Source organism: Mustelus asterias, chromosome 3 (genome assembly GCF_964213995.1).
Source record: "Mustelus asterias chromosome 3, sMusAst1.hap1.1, whole genome shotgun sequence".
NCBI lineage: Eukaryota > Metazoa > Chordata > Chondrichthyes > Carcharhiniformes > Triakidae > Mustelus > Mustelus asterias.
The window spans coordinates 95,953,494-95,969,136 of record NC_135803.1 but is presented as its reverse complement, the minus strand read 5'-3'; the positions used below and the strand labels follow the sequence as shown (position 1 = coordinate 95,969,136).

General features: G+C 44.8%; 1 protein-coding gene across 2 annotated transcripts in view; it reads left to right on the top strand.

Annotated features, from left to right (window-relative positions):
- The window catches only part of dag1 (dystroglycan 1), a 116,518-nt gene extending 102,640 nt beyond the window's left edge, over positions 1 to 13,878 (top strand). For both annotated transcript variants that reach the window (XM_078209379.1, XM_078209380.1), the window contains exon 3: positions 9,850 to 13,878. In XM_078209379.1, the coding sequence (XP_078065505.1) occupies positions 9,850 to 12,243 (2,394 nt within the window). In that variant the 3' untranslated portion in view covers positions 12,244 to 13,878. The remainder of the gene's footprint in view (positions 1 to 9,849) is intronic.
- The last annotated feature ends 1,765 nt before the right edge of the window (positions 13,879 to 15,643 follow it).

The window sequence follows — 15,643 nt, the reverse complement described above, 5'->3', positions numbered from 1 at the left end:
CTTTACTCGTTCTCCAATCACTTTGTAATAAAGATGAACACACCATTTGCTTTCCTGATTACTTGCTCAATCTGCATGTTAACTTTCTGCGATTCATGTCCACATTGCAATCTACAATACCAACGTTTCCCAGCTTCTCCTTTTCTATTTTTCCTACCAATGATGTGTAACTTGCTATGTAACACTTCTCCACATTATATTCCATCTGCCACATTCTTGCTCTCACTTAACCCATCTATATCCCTTTGCAGCCTCTCATTATTGCCCTCATGACAACAGCAATTTCACTTTTTCAAAGTACTTGATGGCTGCGAAACAGTCTGATATCATAAAAGGTGCCATATAGATGCAAGTCCTTCTCCAGTCTTGCCACTAATCGGGTCTGTATACAGGAGCTAAGATAACTCCTTTGATTAAATGCCTGTTCCATAGCCAGCTGCACTTTTGAGAGAAGGGCCAAGTTTATTTTAATCTCCTTTAGCTTCAGACCTTAGTTTCCCTCTTGATCTTGTTAACTGTAACTGTGCATTTTCACACCCCACCTCTTCCCTCTTCGATGTTGTCGTCTCCTCTACTGAAGATGTTGGCTCAAACAAGGTTGGTGCAGTGGCACAGTGATTAGCACTGCTGCCTCATAGCGCCAGGGACCCGGGTTCATTTCACAGTCACCCAAGGCTGGAATTGAACCCGGGTCCCTGGCGCTGTAAGGCAACAGTGCTAACCACTGTGCCACTATGCCAGCCACACCCCTGCCTTTTCTCAACATAGCAATCCGGAATGGGCAGAGCAAATGGAACAAAATAAAGCAACCTTAAGAGAGACCTAAAAGTATGTTCGCCCTTCCCCAGAAGGGGAAATGGCGCACCGCTCAAATTGTAAATAATGACCATCTGCAACAGAGGAGCATAGCCTCACTCTTTGATATCCAACAGAATGAACATTACCAAGTCTTAAACTCCCCCCTCCCAAATTGTCAACACCCTGGGGGATCACTATTGATCAGAAACTGGCCAATGGTCACAAGTGCTATTGCTAGCAGTGCTGAGCAGAAGAAGGGTACTCTGTGACAAGTGGCTCAGCTCCTGACTTCCCTCAGCCTCTGTATCATCTTAGAAGTGAGGAGAGTGATGATATACACTTTTAATGATTGATGCAGCTGGAGCAGTACTCAATCTCAAAACCACCCTGGTCAAAGCAGCCCACATGATCGCTATCCCATCCACTCTTATCCATGCGGTATTGTGGCTACAGAGTGTGTCCTGTCTGCATTATAAGCTGCAGAAACTCGCCATGGCTTTCAACACCTCCAAACCTTTTACACACCTAGAATGACAAGGACAGCAGGTAGGTGGAAATACTACCACCTTCAGGATGCCTACCAAGTCTCTCGCACTGCAGACTTGGGACATATAACACTCTTCGGTCAGAGTCAAAATCTTGCAGCTTCCTAAGGAAGAGGTTCTGAGAGGTTCTGCATCTCTCAGACTACAACAGTTTATAATCACCCACCACCGCCTTATTCTGGAGCAACTAAAGATAGACACATCCCAGACTTGCCAGTGACACCCACATCCAAGAATGGCTTGAAAAGAAAGAACATTTATCTCTGGTTCAGAAAGGCAGTTAATATCAAATCCTTATTAAATTTTTAAAAAATGCATAAGGATCTAATTAGCAGGATGCCTGAATACTTTACCCCTCTCCCTCAGCTGAGGTGGGATGCTGGAAACAATCCAGTTCCTAATTCAGCCTCAGATGAGATCAACAGATTCGAAACAGACTGGGAATTGATCACGGGATCATCTGATTTGTATGCCTCATACCACACCAGACAGAACCAGACCTCTTCATTCCAGTAAAAATTAGTTCCATTCTGGCAACTTGTCTTCGCAATCTGGAGTTTCTCCCTCTGCCTCTGAATCAATCTTGCTACATTGGCCTGGACTTGTGCCAATGCATTGGTTCCCTTCAAACTGTTGAGATTTCCAAACTGTGCAGTATTCTAAATCTGGCCTTCCCACTGAGTTATATAGGAGAAAAAAAATAGTCTGAATTTTGATCTAATCAAATGCCCGTGAAATGCATCCCTTCACTGGATCGGTCTGTTGATAACAACTATGCATTGGATTCAGTGAGCAGTTAATTATCCTGCTCAAATTATTTTCTGCCTTGACTCACAAAAAGCTCCCAAATATTACTCACTTGTGTCTACATTTTCTGTTAACGTTGAAAATCTCAAATCCCCTGCTGGCTGAGTGGATGAAGGCACAACCAGGATTACTAATCAGTGTAGGTGAAAAGATCCAACACTCATTTACTGATCTCTGCCAGCTTAACCAATACTAGCCTGGGCAGTTAGCAGTGTGCTACAATTAACCTCGGGGTTTGGAGGGGGTGAGGAAGGGAAATATTTGATTGGGTCGCTCCTGCTGATTCACCACGTTCCATTCCTCCCCTATCCCTCCATCCTCCTCATTATGATTGGGTCAGGTAGGGAAGATAGCTCCCCTCTTTTCCAATCCTCCTCCCACTGAAGCAGGATTCTTGAAAAGGATTAAATTGCCAATTCAGTGAGTGGTCAACTATTTGCGTGCTGTGATCATAGAAGACCCAATCAGATAGATTTTCCTGAGTTTTAACAAAAGAGAGTAATTTTTATTGTACTTGACCCAATTAAAGTAAAATAATTTGCTTTTGTGCTCACACCAAGGAAGAACTGGATGAGGGGTAAAGCAGAGGGCACCATAAGCAAATGCTGGCGATGGACTGGGATCAGGATCAAACAGAGCCCTGATGATACGCAAATTCAGTCTGAGCTGGTAAACAGTTAACACAGTTTGGGGTGTAAGCAGGAGCCAATCCATACTCTATAACATTGTCCATCTGTCTCAACTCATTTACTGCTAATATCTTCATCCGTGTTTTTGTTACCTCCAGACACACACTTCCATCCAGTGATCTTCTAGCGAGATGATCCTCCCCCGTCTGTTATAAAATTTATCTCATCCAGGGTCTTGTTGCCTGTACCCTAAACAAAACCTCGTCTTGCTTCATTCATCACCCTGTGCCCACTGAGCTACATTGGCTCCCAGTCCATCAACACCTTGAGCTTAAGAATTATTTTCCCCATCGTCAAATCCATCCATCTCTGCACCTCTTCCAATCTTCTAAACTCCTAATGCTCCACTGTTTCTCTAGCTCTGGCCTCTTGTCCATTCCCAATTCCCTCCATGCCACCATTGGTTGCTATGTCCTTATCCATCTAGACTCTAAGCCCCACAATACTTTCCCTAAACCCTTCCACCTTTTCTGCCTTTAAAATATTCCTTTAAAAACTACCTCTTTCAGCTATATTCACCTGTTCTAATGGCTCCTCCTTTGGTATGGTGTCAATTTTTGCCTCCTATGAGGCCACTTGGGATGGTAAGGATACTGTGTAAATGCAGGTTGCTATTGTTGATGAAAATGTGCTTCATTCCTGTCAGTGTTGAATTGTAGAAAGTTATACTTCATTTGACTCTTCATGTACGCCCAAGCCTTGTGTCATTAGCAACCAATAACACGGGGATGTGACATTTCCTTTTCCATTTTCCAACAATGAATTTGTGCAGTGGCCATATTCCCAGTCTTAGCATTTTGAAACTAGAGAAGCTGTCGGTGCCTGGTGCCAAGTCCATGAGCCCTTGACCTTTGAGCTCCACGCTCTGTTCAACACAGACGTATAGGTAGAATTTGTTGCAGTTAATGATGCTCCCCACTCTAGCAGACTGTTTGTGGGATGGATCTGTAAATTCACATTGCAATCCTGTAATCTGTAAGGTGTTTCAAAGCAATGTTTAACTCTCCATTAATCATTCTATAATTGTTAATCTTATAGAAAGCCTAGTTTGAAGAGAAGATGTGGGGATAGGCCAAAAGTGCTGGCATCAGCAGGTTGGACAGTAACTGTCAGACAGTATTCCTAGCAGACGTTAAATACTTTATTAGCTGCCTTTCTTACATAGTCCTTGTGGAATTAAATGAGACCTAGCTGCAATGAAAAGTGGGTCAACCCTCCCTCATTCCTTACGCACAAAGGGCCATTTGTAAAAGTTGCAGAGCTGTTTGCTGGATCGCGTTTGGTTCCTGCGATCTCGCACGATTTTGCACTGCTTGTGCTCTGACTAAACCAAACTGCTGCTGGGCTTTTGTCCTGCCTACAAGTATATTTTTATTAACTGAGCCGCCCATGGGTACACTGGGTTAAAGCAACTGGTCTTTCGTCTCCAATACCTGGCCTCAGATCCAGCCCAGATTGACGGGGTGAAAGTCCATTAACTGTAAAGTGGGTGAAATGAATTTGGGCTATCTCAATCCAGCTCCAAGTGGGCATGGGCCCACCGCACGAACTGCCCTCGGCTTGTCACTCAGTTGTCAGTCTCACTCTGAGGCACCACAGAATGGTTGTTACAGGAAATTAAATAACTCCACACTGCTGTGTTAGAGACTGGGGCAGAATATAGAAAGCCTTTCTTTGTATCTACCCACTGTGTACCCGAGCTTTGGGGGCACTTGGATACTGACACTGGGAGGCCTAGAATGAGAAAGTGTTCTTTTCAGCAGAGCTTTCTGTCATTCTGTCACCTTGATGAACAACAATTTGCAGCAAACAGTAAATGTGAAAGGGAAAGCTCTGGTATCGCTCCTTGCACCCCCCACCTCCTCCCATCCCCACCAGCTGCCAGTGAAGTACCCTTGAATTGTAATCAGTTATAGGAAACGCAGCAATTTGTGCACAGCAAGGTAGTAGTGAAATAAATAATCTGATCATGTGTTCTTCAGCGATAAGTGAGGGTGAATCCCAGGACTGGGGGGGGGGGGGGGGCAGGTGAGGGGGCTGGTTGTTCATTTCAGAGGTGGGGTTAATGGAGGAGGAATATGGGAATACTGCACACACAAGTATTTGGAGATTTGTAAAAGCTAAGATTTTAGCCACAGCAGGTGATCTGCCATTGCAGTGTCATTGTCAAGGGATTTTCAACTTGTGAAATTGGCATTCTGTAACTTTCCCATTATTATTGAATTAGATCATTTAGCAGCTGTGAGAAGCTGACAGTGAGGCTCGCTCTCACCCTCTCTCTCATTCTTTTGCTCTTTTTCACTCTTTCTCTGCTCATTCTGTCGGGCATACACTCCTATTGTTCCTTTCGCTTTTCTCTCCTCATTCCTCTCCCCTACCATAGCCTCTTTTTCCTCCCACCAGCCAATCACCTTTCTCCTTCTTCACACACACACTCACACTCACACACACAAACCCCCCCGCCTGGGTCTCTCTGCTGCTCCCCCCTTTAATTCCTGGAATATGTTTGCAGTTGTGTTTCATATTGGTTTATCCTATTTGAGTGCTTGGGCCAACACATTTGAAAAGTACCATTCTCAGCGCTGTTCTCAGAAATCAGATCCACCCAAGAGCTTCATAACAGCAATGTGCCACCTGTGTCACATGATGGGAACTTGGCTTTAAACTTTATATGTGACTGAGGTGCATTAGGAGCAGGCGGTGGCCGTTCAGCCCCTCAAACATGTTTCCCCCGCTCCTGTTAGAACGTGACTTAGTTATACTTCAGCTCCATCTACCCACCTGGGTTCCACACTCCTTAATACCCTCACTCAATCTCTATTTTCAAATTGACTCGGCATCCACCGCCTTTCAGGTGAGGCTCTCTGAATGTGTATTTATACAGTCCATCAACACAAGAAGTTTAGACAATCCTGAGTTAATGTACAATGACATCCTTACTAAAGGTTACATTTGTGGCGTCGTTCCAAGACTATCGAGGTTTCATGGATCACTAGAGATGCTGCTGAGTGGTGTTATGCAATGCAGTAGTTCAGTGTTTGAAAACAATGAGGCAGATCAGGGAGTGAATGGGAAACAACTCTCTGTCCCCTCTACCGATAGATGAAGCTGTGCTACTCGTGCCTCACTGAGGGCCCCCAGTGGCTGTGACAAGTGCTGGGAAATCTCAGTATTGGTCTGGACCCTTTGCACAGGAGCCTGACTGCTATCTCGGACTCCATAATAACCCAATTGGTTGGCAACTGTAAATAGGAAAAAGAAATATATTGCTGCCAAAGGTTTTACCTCTCTCTGCCCCCATTAATTGTTAGCTATAGAGGAGTTGCGAATTTAAATTTGTGGCCTCTGACTATTGGGGAAACCTTAAATCCATCAGTTAAAATGTCACCTGTTTAGAAACTAATTTCAGGTTTGTTTGTGTAGAAGCAACATCTAGGAATAGAACCCACAGCTGCACAGAGCAATATGACCAGCTAGGAAACTTGTTTATCCAGTATTATCTACACTTGGTATCCGGAAGATATTGAAATATTCATGGCTGAGACCTCTCAGTCTCCTCTTATCCTAACTATTTAAGCTTCTGTGTTTCAGTTTAATTGCATAACTCTTAGCTCCTCACTGCCATGGTGCGTACTATGACAACATCGGCCTTTGTGTCTCATAGGAGTTATTTGTTATCCTTTGCTCATCTTTTCTCGAGTTCCCCAGTTCTGACGAATGCTCATCGACCTGGAAAGTTAACTCTCTTTCTCTCTTCACAGACGCTGCCAGACCTGCTGCGTATCTCCAGTGTTTTCTGTTTTTATTTCTTTTTAAGCTTTGCTTTAGTTCCTGGATCTCTTCTATGGAATTTTGTCATGTCTTTTCAAAAGTGTCAGACTTTCAAACTTTAGTTAATTTATTGACCATTAGATCAACAAGAAAATAAATTGTGTACTTTAATGCAGAAGGATGTTGTATTTTATGTAGTACCTTCATTATCACTGGGTATTCTGGTTTACAGACAGAAATGAGAAGACAACATTTTTTTTTAAGTGATGTTGTCTGAGGGCTATATTCTGGCCTCGAGCCAAAATGATGCCATGAGATCTAGTCCACTAAAGAGGCATGTGGGACCTCCATTTTGTATTCCTCTGGTGTCATAGAGGTTTACAGCATGGAAACAGGCCCTTCAACCCAACTTGTCCATGCCGCCCATTTTTTTTTTAAAACCCCAAAACTAATCCCAATTGCCCGCATATTCCTCTATACCCATCGTACCCATGTAACTATCTAAATGCTTTTTAAAAGATAAAATTGTACCCGCCTCGACTACTACCTCTGGCAGCTTGTTCCAGACACTCACCACCCTCTGTGTGAAGAAATTGTCCCTCTGGACACTTTTGTATCTCTCCCCTCTCACCTTGGTGCAGCAGTCCTGAGCAGTACTCAGTGCTGCACTGAAGTGGCAACTTAGACATTTATACTCAAGTCTCTGGAGTGAAACTTGAATTCTCAACCACTCAGTCAACTTGGAAACACGAGTGCTACCCAACTGAGCCCGGCTGACTCGCAATAATAAATTACACATTTACAGTAGGTGAAATGCCAAAAAGAAAATAATGTATGCAATCTCAGTGCTGACGCATTTTACATATTTGATTTTTTTTAATAGTCTGATTAACACCAGCAGCCCACTGGCCAAATCTATCAGTAATCATTTAAACCCTCCTTGCTTTGTATACTCCCTTCCCCAAAGCCTGTGGATTTCCATAATTGTCAGCGTAATTCAAATGCAACTGCAAATTACATAACCAAGCAGGCAACGGCATTAAGCTTTTCATTTGAATGTGGCTTGGCACTTCCATCGAGCTTGCAGTCTCTGAGACAACTTGAACAAATCTTTGCCTGATTGAATTAGGCTGGGTGTTGAGATGAGATTTTTGAATGCAACTAGTTATTTAACATCTCTGTATGTATTGTGATTGAATTAATGGCCACCAGGCCAAAACTAGACTTGCACGCTTCATATCTGTCGATAATTAAGTGAAAGGGACATGAATGACAGTTTCCCTTGAGACACATGCTTTATATCCGAGGACTTTGGAAGAAGCAAGGGACACGATTTACAGGGCTGTGGTTGCTGTAATTAATCAACCGTCGCGACTGAATTCCCAGAGAATTGGAAGCAAGAAAATCTGTCTATTTTTATGTCTATATTTTTAAAATGTAACAAGTTTGACCCTGACACCTACAGACCCATTAGTCTTGCTTCCTGAACAGGAAAGGTAATAGACTCCACATTTAGCAGCAGACTTACTTAAGCAACAATAACTTTAAAAATATTGCAACATACATTTGGAAGAGGAAGATGCCACTGAATAAACCTCATTGATTACTTTTGAGTATGTGACACATGAACTATAAGTTGGGTCTCCCACTGGTGCAGTTTATTTATGCTTTTAGGTTTTGGCAGAAGTTCTGCATGAAAGACTCCTAATTAATCAAAATAAAACAGGAACCAGGACATGGAATTGGATAAGAGTACTGCTCCAACCTGCAGATGCTGACAACTTGCCTTGTATTGCTACAAAAGTGCTGGGTATACTCAGCAAGACAGTCAGAAGTAGTAGTGACAAGTTTTAACGTTTTGAGTACCCTATAGATCCTATTTCTGTGAACCAGTTTCCAGGAGGTGTGTTTTTAGTGTCTGCCCACAGACTTGCACACATAATCTGGGGTGACACTCCAATGCAGTACTGAGGGAGTACTGCAGTGCAAAATGTGGCATCTTTCAGATCCGACCACTACCCTCTCAGATGGGCGTAAAAGATCCATAGAATCCCTCAGGGCAGAAGTTGGCCATTGAGCCCATCAAGCCTGCACCGACTCACTGAAAGAGCATCTTGCTCCTTTCAGTGTCCAGAACAGTGGTACAAATGTGGTGAAGACAAGTGTTTGCAGTCAGCTGCATGCTTTTTGAGGGTTCCTGTGCTGGAGAGACGGCTGTGGCAGAGTTACGGTGCTGGAGGGATGGGCTGTGGCAGAGTTACAGTGCTGGAGGGATGGGCTATGGCAGAGTTACGGTTTTGGAGAGACGGGCTGTGGCAGAGTTACGGTGTTGGAGAGACGGGCTGTGGCAGAGTTACAGTGCTGGAGGGATGGGCTGTGGCAGAGTTACAGTGTTGGAGGGATGGGCTGTGGCAGAGTTACGGTGTTGGAGAGACGGGCTGTGGCAGAGTTACAGTGCTGGAGGGATGGGCTGTGGCAGAGTTGCGGTGTTGGAGGGATGGGCTGTGGCAGAGTTACGGTGTTGGAGAGACGGGCTGTGGCAGAGTTACAGTGCTGGAGGGATGGGCTGTGGCAGAGTTACAGTGCTGGAGGGATGGGCTATGGCAGAGTTACGGTGCTGGAGGGATGGGCTGTGGCAGAGATACGGTGTTGGAGGGATGGGCTGTGGCAGAGTTACGGTGTTGGAGGGATGGGCTGTGGCAGAGTTACGGTGCTGGAGGGATGGGCTGTGGCAGAGTTACAGTGTTGGAGGGATGGGCTGTGGCAGAGTTACGGTGCTGGAGGGATGGGCTGTGGCAGAGTTACGGTGTTGGAGGGATGGGCTGTGGCAGAGTCACGGTGCTGGATGGATGGGCTGTGGCAGAGTCACGGTGCTGGATGGATGGGCTGTGGCAGAGTTACGGTGTTGGAGGGACGGGATGTGACAGTGTTACGGTGCTGGAGAGGGTTGAGCTTGATTGGAGGGTTAAAACCTTAATGGACACAATGAGTATATTTACATTCTGTGGACCAAAATGACCTCTTGCCCATTGTCAGTACAGTAACTCTGAACATTTATTATGTTATGCTGACATCTGGGATTAATTGCATCTGTTGCTTGTTGCGGGAGTGTGAAACATAAATCAGGCATCCTGATTACATTTGTGAGGAACCCTGTGAAAGTATGAATGGGCTTTTATCCCTGTATGCTGAGATTAAATATGCAAGGTAATAAACCCATATCTTTCTTCTTTTCCTAGATTACAGAGTCTGGGAAGGAGACACTGCCCTCATGGCTGCATTGGGATTCTGTGAGTCACTCACTTCAGGGACTCCCACTGGACACAGACAGAGGGGTTCACTATATCTCGGCCACTGCCCTGGAGCTGGCTGCCAATGGAAGCCTTGTGCCTTTCGCTGAAGATGTCTTCTCTATTGAAGTTCTGCCAGATGACCCATTAGACAGTGCTCCCCTTGCTGTATCCTCACAGTTGGTCAATGAGGTTATACCATCGGTCTGTGCACATGAGGAACCCCTCACCATTTTGACCGTGATCCTGGATGCTGACCTGACGAAGATGACCGCCAAGCAGCGTGTTGGACTGTTGGACCGAATGCGCAAGTTTGCCGAAGTGGGACTCCATCAAATGAAGCTCGTTCCAGTTGTCAACAACCGTTTGTTTGATATGTCTGCTTTCATGGCCGGCCCTGGGAATGCCAAGAAGGTCGTGGAGAATGGGGCTCTGCTGTCCTGGAAGATTGGATGTTTCTTAAATCAGAACAGTGTACCTAACATCAGCAGTGTGGAGATCCCTGCCAAGGAGGGGACCATGTCTGCTCAGCTTGGCTATCCTGTGGTAGGGTGGCACATTGCCAACAAGAAATTGCAAGTGACCAAGAGAGTGCGAAGACAAATAAATCCCACTTCAACACCCAAAATAGTCGCTCAGCCACCAACAACTGCTATTAGAGAACCTCCTACTCGTATAGTCCCAACACCCACCTCACCGATAATTGCATCCACCACAGACAGAGTAGCACCACCAATCAGGAAACCTTTGATTAGTAGGCCCATTAAAACTGTCAGGCCAAAAGATACAATTACTCACACACCCACTTTGGGTCCTGTGCAGCCAACCAGGGTGTTGGAGAAATCAAGTACCACCATCCCCAGTCAGATCGAACCAACTGTGACCAGGCCTGGTTATGTTGAACCCACCGCTGTGCCATCTCCACGCACAACCAAGAAACCCAGGGTTACCACTCTGAAACCACAGGTTACTACTCCGACCACCATTGCTGTAACCACCAAGAAGCCTAGGGGACGACCCAAGATTCCGCGGGTCACGATCAAACCATCCACCAAGCTGCAGACCACGTCACCCCCCTCCAGACGCACGACCAGCCCCGTCCACGCGACCAAGCCCTTCCGGCAGCCTGGTATTGACAATCGGCCGCCAGAGCTTACCAACCATATTGACCGCGTGGACTCGTGGGTGGGAACTTACTTTGAGGTTAAGATCCCATCTGACACCTTCTACGATGATGAGGACGGCACCACCGACAAGCTGCAGCTCACTCTCAAACTCCGGGAGCAGCAGCCACTGCCCGAGAACTCCTGGGTCAAGTTCAACGGCACCAGCCAGCTGTTGTACGGTTTGCCGGACACTGGCCTCGAAGGCAAGCATGAGTACTTCATGCACGCCGCAGACAAGGGGGGCCTCACGGCGGTGGATGCCTTCGAGGTCCATGTACACAGTCGGCCTCATGGTGGCAAATCGAGTGTCAAATTTGCTGCTCGATTTCAAGGGGATCACAGGAAAGTGGCCAATGATGTTAACAAAAAAATCCAATTGATCAAGAAGCTGGCCTATGCATTTGGTGATCGTAACAGCAGTACTGTGACCTTGCACAGTATCTCTAAGGGCTCCATTGTAGTCGAATGGACTAACAACACTCTCCCCCTCGACCCCTGCCCAGAGGAACAGATTCAGTCTTTGAGTAGGCGTATTGCGGACCGCGATGGCAACCCAAATTCTGTGTTTGTGACGACCATGGAGCCCGAGTTTACCCCCATGAACGTGACCGTTACTGGAACAGGCAGCTGCAAACATATCCAGTTTGTGCCAGTGGGTGAACCAGAGATTCCCATCGAGCCTACTGTGTCAGTTGCTGCTGGTGAGGGGCCGTCCAGGACCAGTAATGATGATGTCTACCTGCACACGGTAATCCCAGCAGTGGTGGTAGCTGCCATTCTCCTTATTGCTGGCATCATCGCCATGATCTGCTATCGCAAGAAGCGGAAAGGGAAGCTCACCATCGAGGACCAAGCCACCTTCATCAAGAAGGGCGTTCCCATCATTTTTGCAGATGAACTGGATGACTCGAAGCCCCCTCCTTCATCGAGCGTCCCACTAATCCTCCAGGAGGAAAAACCCCCTCTTCCTCCTCCTGAGTATCCCAGTCAGTCCAGCCATGAGGCTATCCCCCTGGGCCAGGATCTGATTGGGGAATACACCCCTCTGCGAGAAGAGGATCCCAATGCCCCCCCCTACCAGCCCCCGCCACCCTTCACAGCACCAATGGAAGGAAAAGGCTGCCGTCCAAAGAACATGACCCCATACAGATCCCCACCACCTTACGTCCCACCCTAATATCTAAAGGAGACTGGAACCCCCCACCCCCACCCCATAACCTCCCCCCCACCCCACCCCCTTTCCACACCAGTGCTGTCTGTAGGGAATGGAAGCCTGCCACCATTTTTAATTTTTTGAGCACTGGGTTTGTCGGTTTGGAAGCCGAGTAATGCTGGAGTTTCACTGCAGCCCTTAATGCTGCTGATCACCTCTCCCGCTTGGCGGGCTGATCTCCACCAGTCAGCATTGTTACCTTGATCTTTTCTGTACATTGTTACCGCAGGCTTCAGAACATTTGTTTTAAAATGCTAAAGAGACCACGGGCAGCACTGGGGGATGTTTGATACGGTTTGCCTTTAACACTAATTGTACTGTTTTCTATTCACACGTGTCTAGCAACGGAAGTATAACAAAACGGTAGCCTAATGTAAATGTCAGAGACTGTACTGAAATCAGTTTGTTTTACATTTAATCCACTATACCTAAACTTTTACTTCTAGTTTTGGCCATGTTAATTGTTTTAAGTTGGAACTTTTCTCTGCTCTGGCTTTTGGGACACCTCGTCAACTTTCATTTTGCTTCTCATCATTTCTTGCTGTCTGGCCTCTGTCACCGGTTCTCTAACTATGTTTCTGTTTAATATCGCCAGGTCTTTCTTTTGCACTCTTTGGCGCCAAGCACTCTCGCGAAGCTGTCTGGCACATCATCGCCCTGCGTGATTGTGCTGCACATCTCTCATATCGCACGCTGTTCTCATGCTCAGGTTTTGGTGTGCCATTCACCTTCTCTGCTGTCTCCGCCCTGCACACTTTCTTTATGTCTCCGGGTTCTCTCTCCTTTTCTTTTCCCTCGTGCATCCCATTTCTTGCTCGTTTGCGCCCTCTCCCCCTCCAATCCATGCAGTTGATATAAAGTTGCTTGTTTGTCAGGTCCTGCTACTCCCATTTCAGCTCCTTGGCTGCAGACGTACAGGGGTCTTATGGTAGATTATATTCTATTCAGCCAGAAATGATTAAAATAAAAAACTCAATCTAATTTTTTTACTAAATTTTTGATACAGCCTCAGTCCTTTTATTAAAAGCATACAGCAATTTGTAAACGCTTGGCTTCTTAGGAATTGTTGAAATGAAATTGGGTTTGTTTTTTTTCCTCTTTTTCTCTCTCTCTCTTTCTTCCCTCTCATAGATCACCTTATAAATTTTAATTTAGAGGGGTTTTTAAAAAGAAGTTTTACTGCTTTTATTTTTAAAGATGATTATTCTCACAGGATATCATGTAGGTGTGATGTCTGCCACACTTTACTGGACTGAACCACAAAGAGATGGTATTTGGAACTTGGGACTCGCAAAAACCATTGCAATAATCGTGTGCTGTGCTAGCTTGGGTGGTCATACTCCAAAGCTGGCTTAATGCACGCGCCATGGGATCTTGAAGCCATAATAGAACACAGCGCACATGCCCGATGTGTGCGCTTGGATCTGCAGTGGCCAGAAGAGAACTGATTCATTCATCACCACGGTGATTGGCGGGCAAATCAAAACTGAATAATGCATTATTAGCAATTTTACTTTTTACAGTTACTAGAAAACATTTTATTTATGCCACTAGGTACTGTATGTTGGAAGTCTTGTATTAAAATGTGTTTTCACCAAACTGATTTCTTTCTATTCCTTGTAAGCTTTTTTTCTATGAATATTTTGTGTATGCACACATAAACCCCCCCACATATACGCGCACACACACACACACCTATATATATGTGTGTGTGTGTATGGAATTGAGCAGTACAGTGAGCTAGGCACTAGCCTTTCATCTCTTAAGGAATGCAATTGAATCCAGCCCAGGCTGATGGGATGAAATCTGTTTCCATATTAAGCCACTGCATTTTGACACCACTGTATCAGCTAGTGCGTTGAAGGGAGAGCAGGACTACAGCAAACAGAGTACATTTACATAGCACACTACATAAATGAATCTACTTAAACAGAGTCTTTGTGAACTACAGGAAAATCTCCCAATTTGTATAATTTTTAATGCATTGTGTTTCACCAGAATATGCAATGAGTAGAGGATAGTTTGCCATACAAATTATGTCCAAAGTCAATCCCAATTATAGCAGTGTGGTCTCTAGGTGTGATTAACAAGGGAATTACCCAATCATCTCCACTCTGACTGGAGCATTGATGTTAACGTATGCAATTATGTTATGCCATATGGGTCCTGAGGTCAAATAACTTGGGACAGTCTCGACCTAACATAGTGGGAGTCAGCCAACCACATAACATTGGCCCACAGTTCTACAAGCCCTGTCACTGGATGTTTCCCATCTCTGATGTATCTTTCCCAGCTTAAATTTCTTGCATTTCAAGCACTTCAGTATAAATGAATATGCCATATTGATGCAGAGAAAAGTAATTAATATTTCTGCCATTTCACTGTCTTTGCCTGTGAATTTATAGTGTATGATCCTGAGATCACCCTATCCTTATTCTGAATTTTCTTTTATTATTTGTATCTGTGGAATATACAATTCGTTTTCGTATTCCTTAACTTATTTTCATAGTTCCTTTTTGTCTTCTAATTTGTGCAGACTTTCCCAGGCTTTTCATATACCTTTGTGTCATCCTGTTCTCTACTTTTTTCTTTTATTTCAATGTTGCCCTTATTTCCTCATTTATCATAGTAATTCACTACTGGCTAGTTTACCTTGCTTTTTGGAAGGAAATATTTCTCCTGAACTCTTGATCACCATTTTGAATGTTTTCCATTGCTATTCTATTTCTTTGTCAGTTAATTTTCCAGTTTATATTCCCTAGTTCAGCCTTTTCTCCTGATTATTGCCCTGATGTTTGCCTTATTTATATTCTTTTCAATCTTTCTTTTAAACTATTGTGATCACTATTGCCTGCATATTCCCCCATGCATACTTCTCTTATCTGTTCTGGTTCATTTCCCATTACTAGCTTCATAAGTGCTCGTTCTGTCTCCTTGTTGAGTTTTTTTCCATAGAAATTTATCCTGAACACATTGTAAAAACTCTATGATACTTGCATCACCCGTGCCAATTTATTTGGGGATATACTCTTCCTGAGAATGAACTGAACACAGGGCTAAGCCTAACATAAAACAACTTCCACTACTTTGTCTTCAACTTCCTTAGAGATAAAGGCCAACATCCCATTTAGTCTTCACTTTTTTTGTATTTGCCGACCAGCTTTTTGTGATTTCTGTGTTTGGGCCTCTAAACTCTGCTTTTCTACACTTCCTAACTTACCCCATTTCAAAAATATTCTCATCTGTCTTTCCTTGGATCCAAAGTGAACACCTCTGGATTCCCCACACTAAGCTCCATTTGCTTTTTTTACCCACTCCCTTCATCCGATTGCAATTTATTGCTTCCACCAAAGTATATACTGTG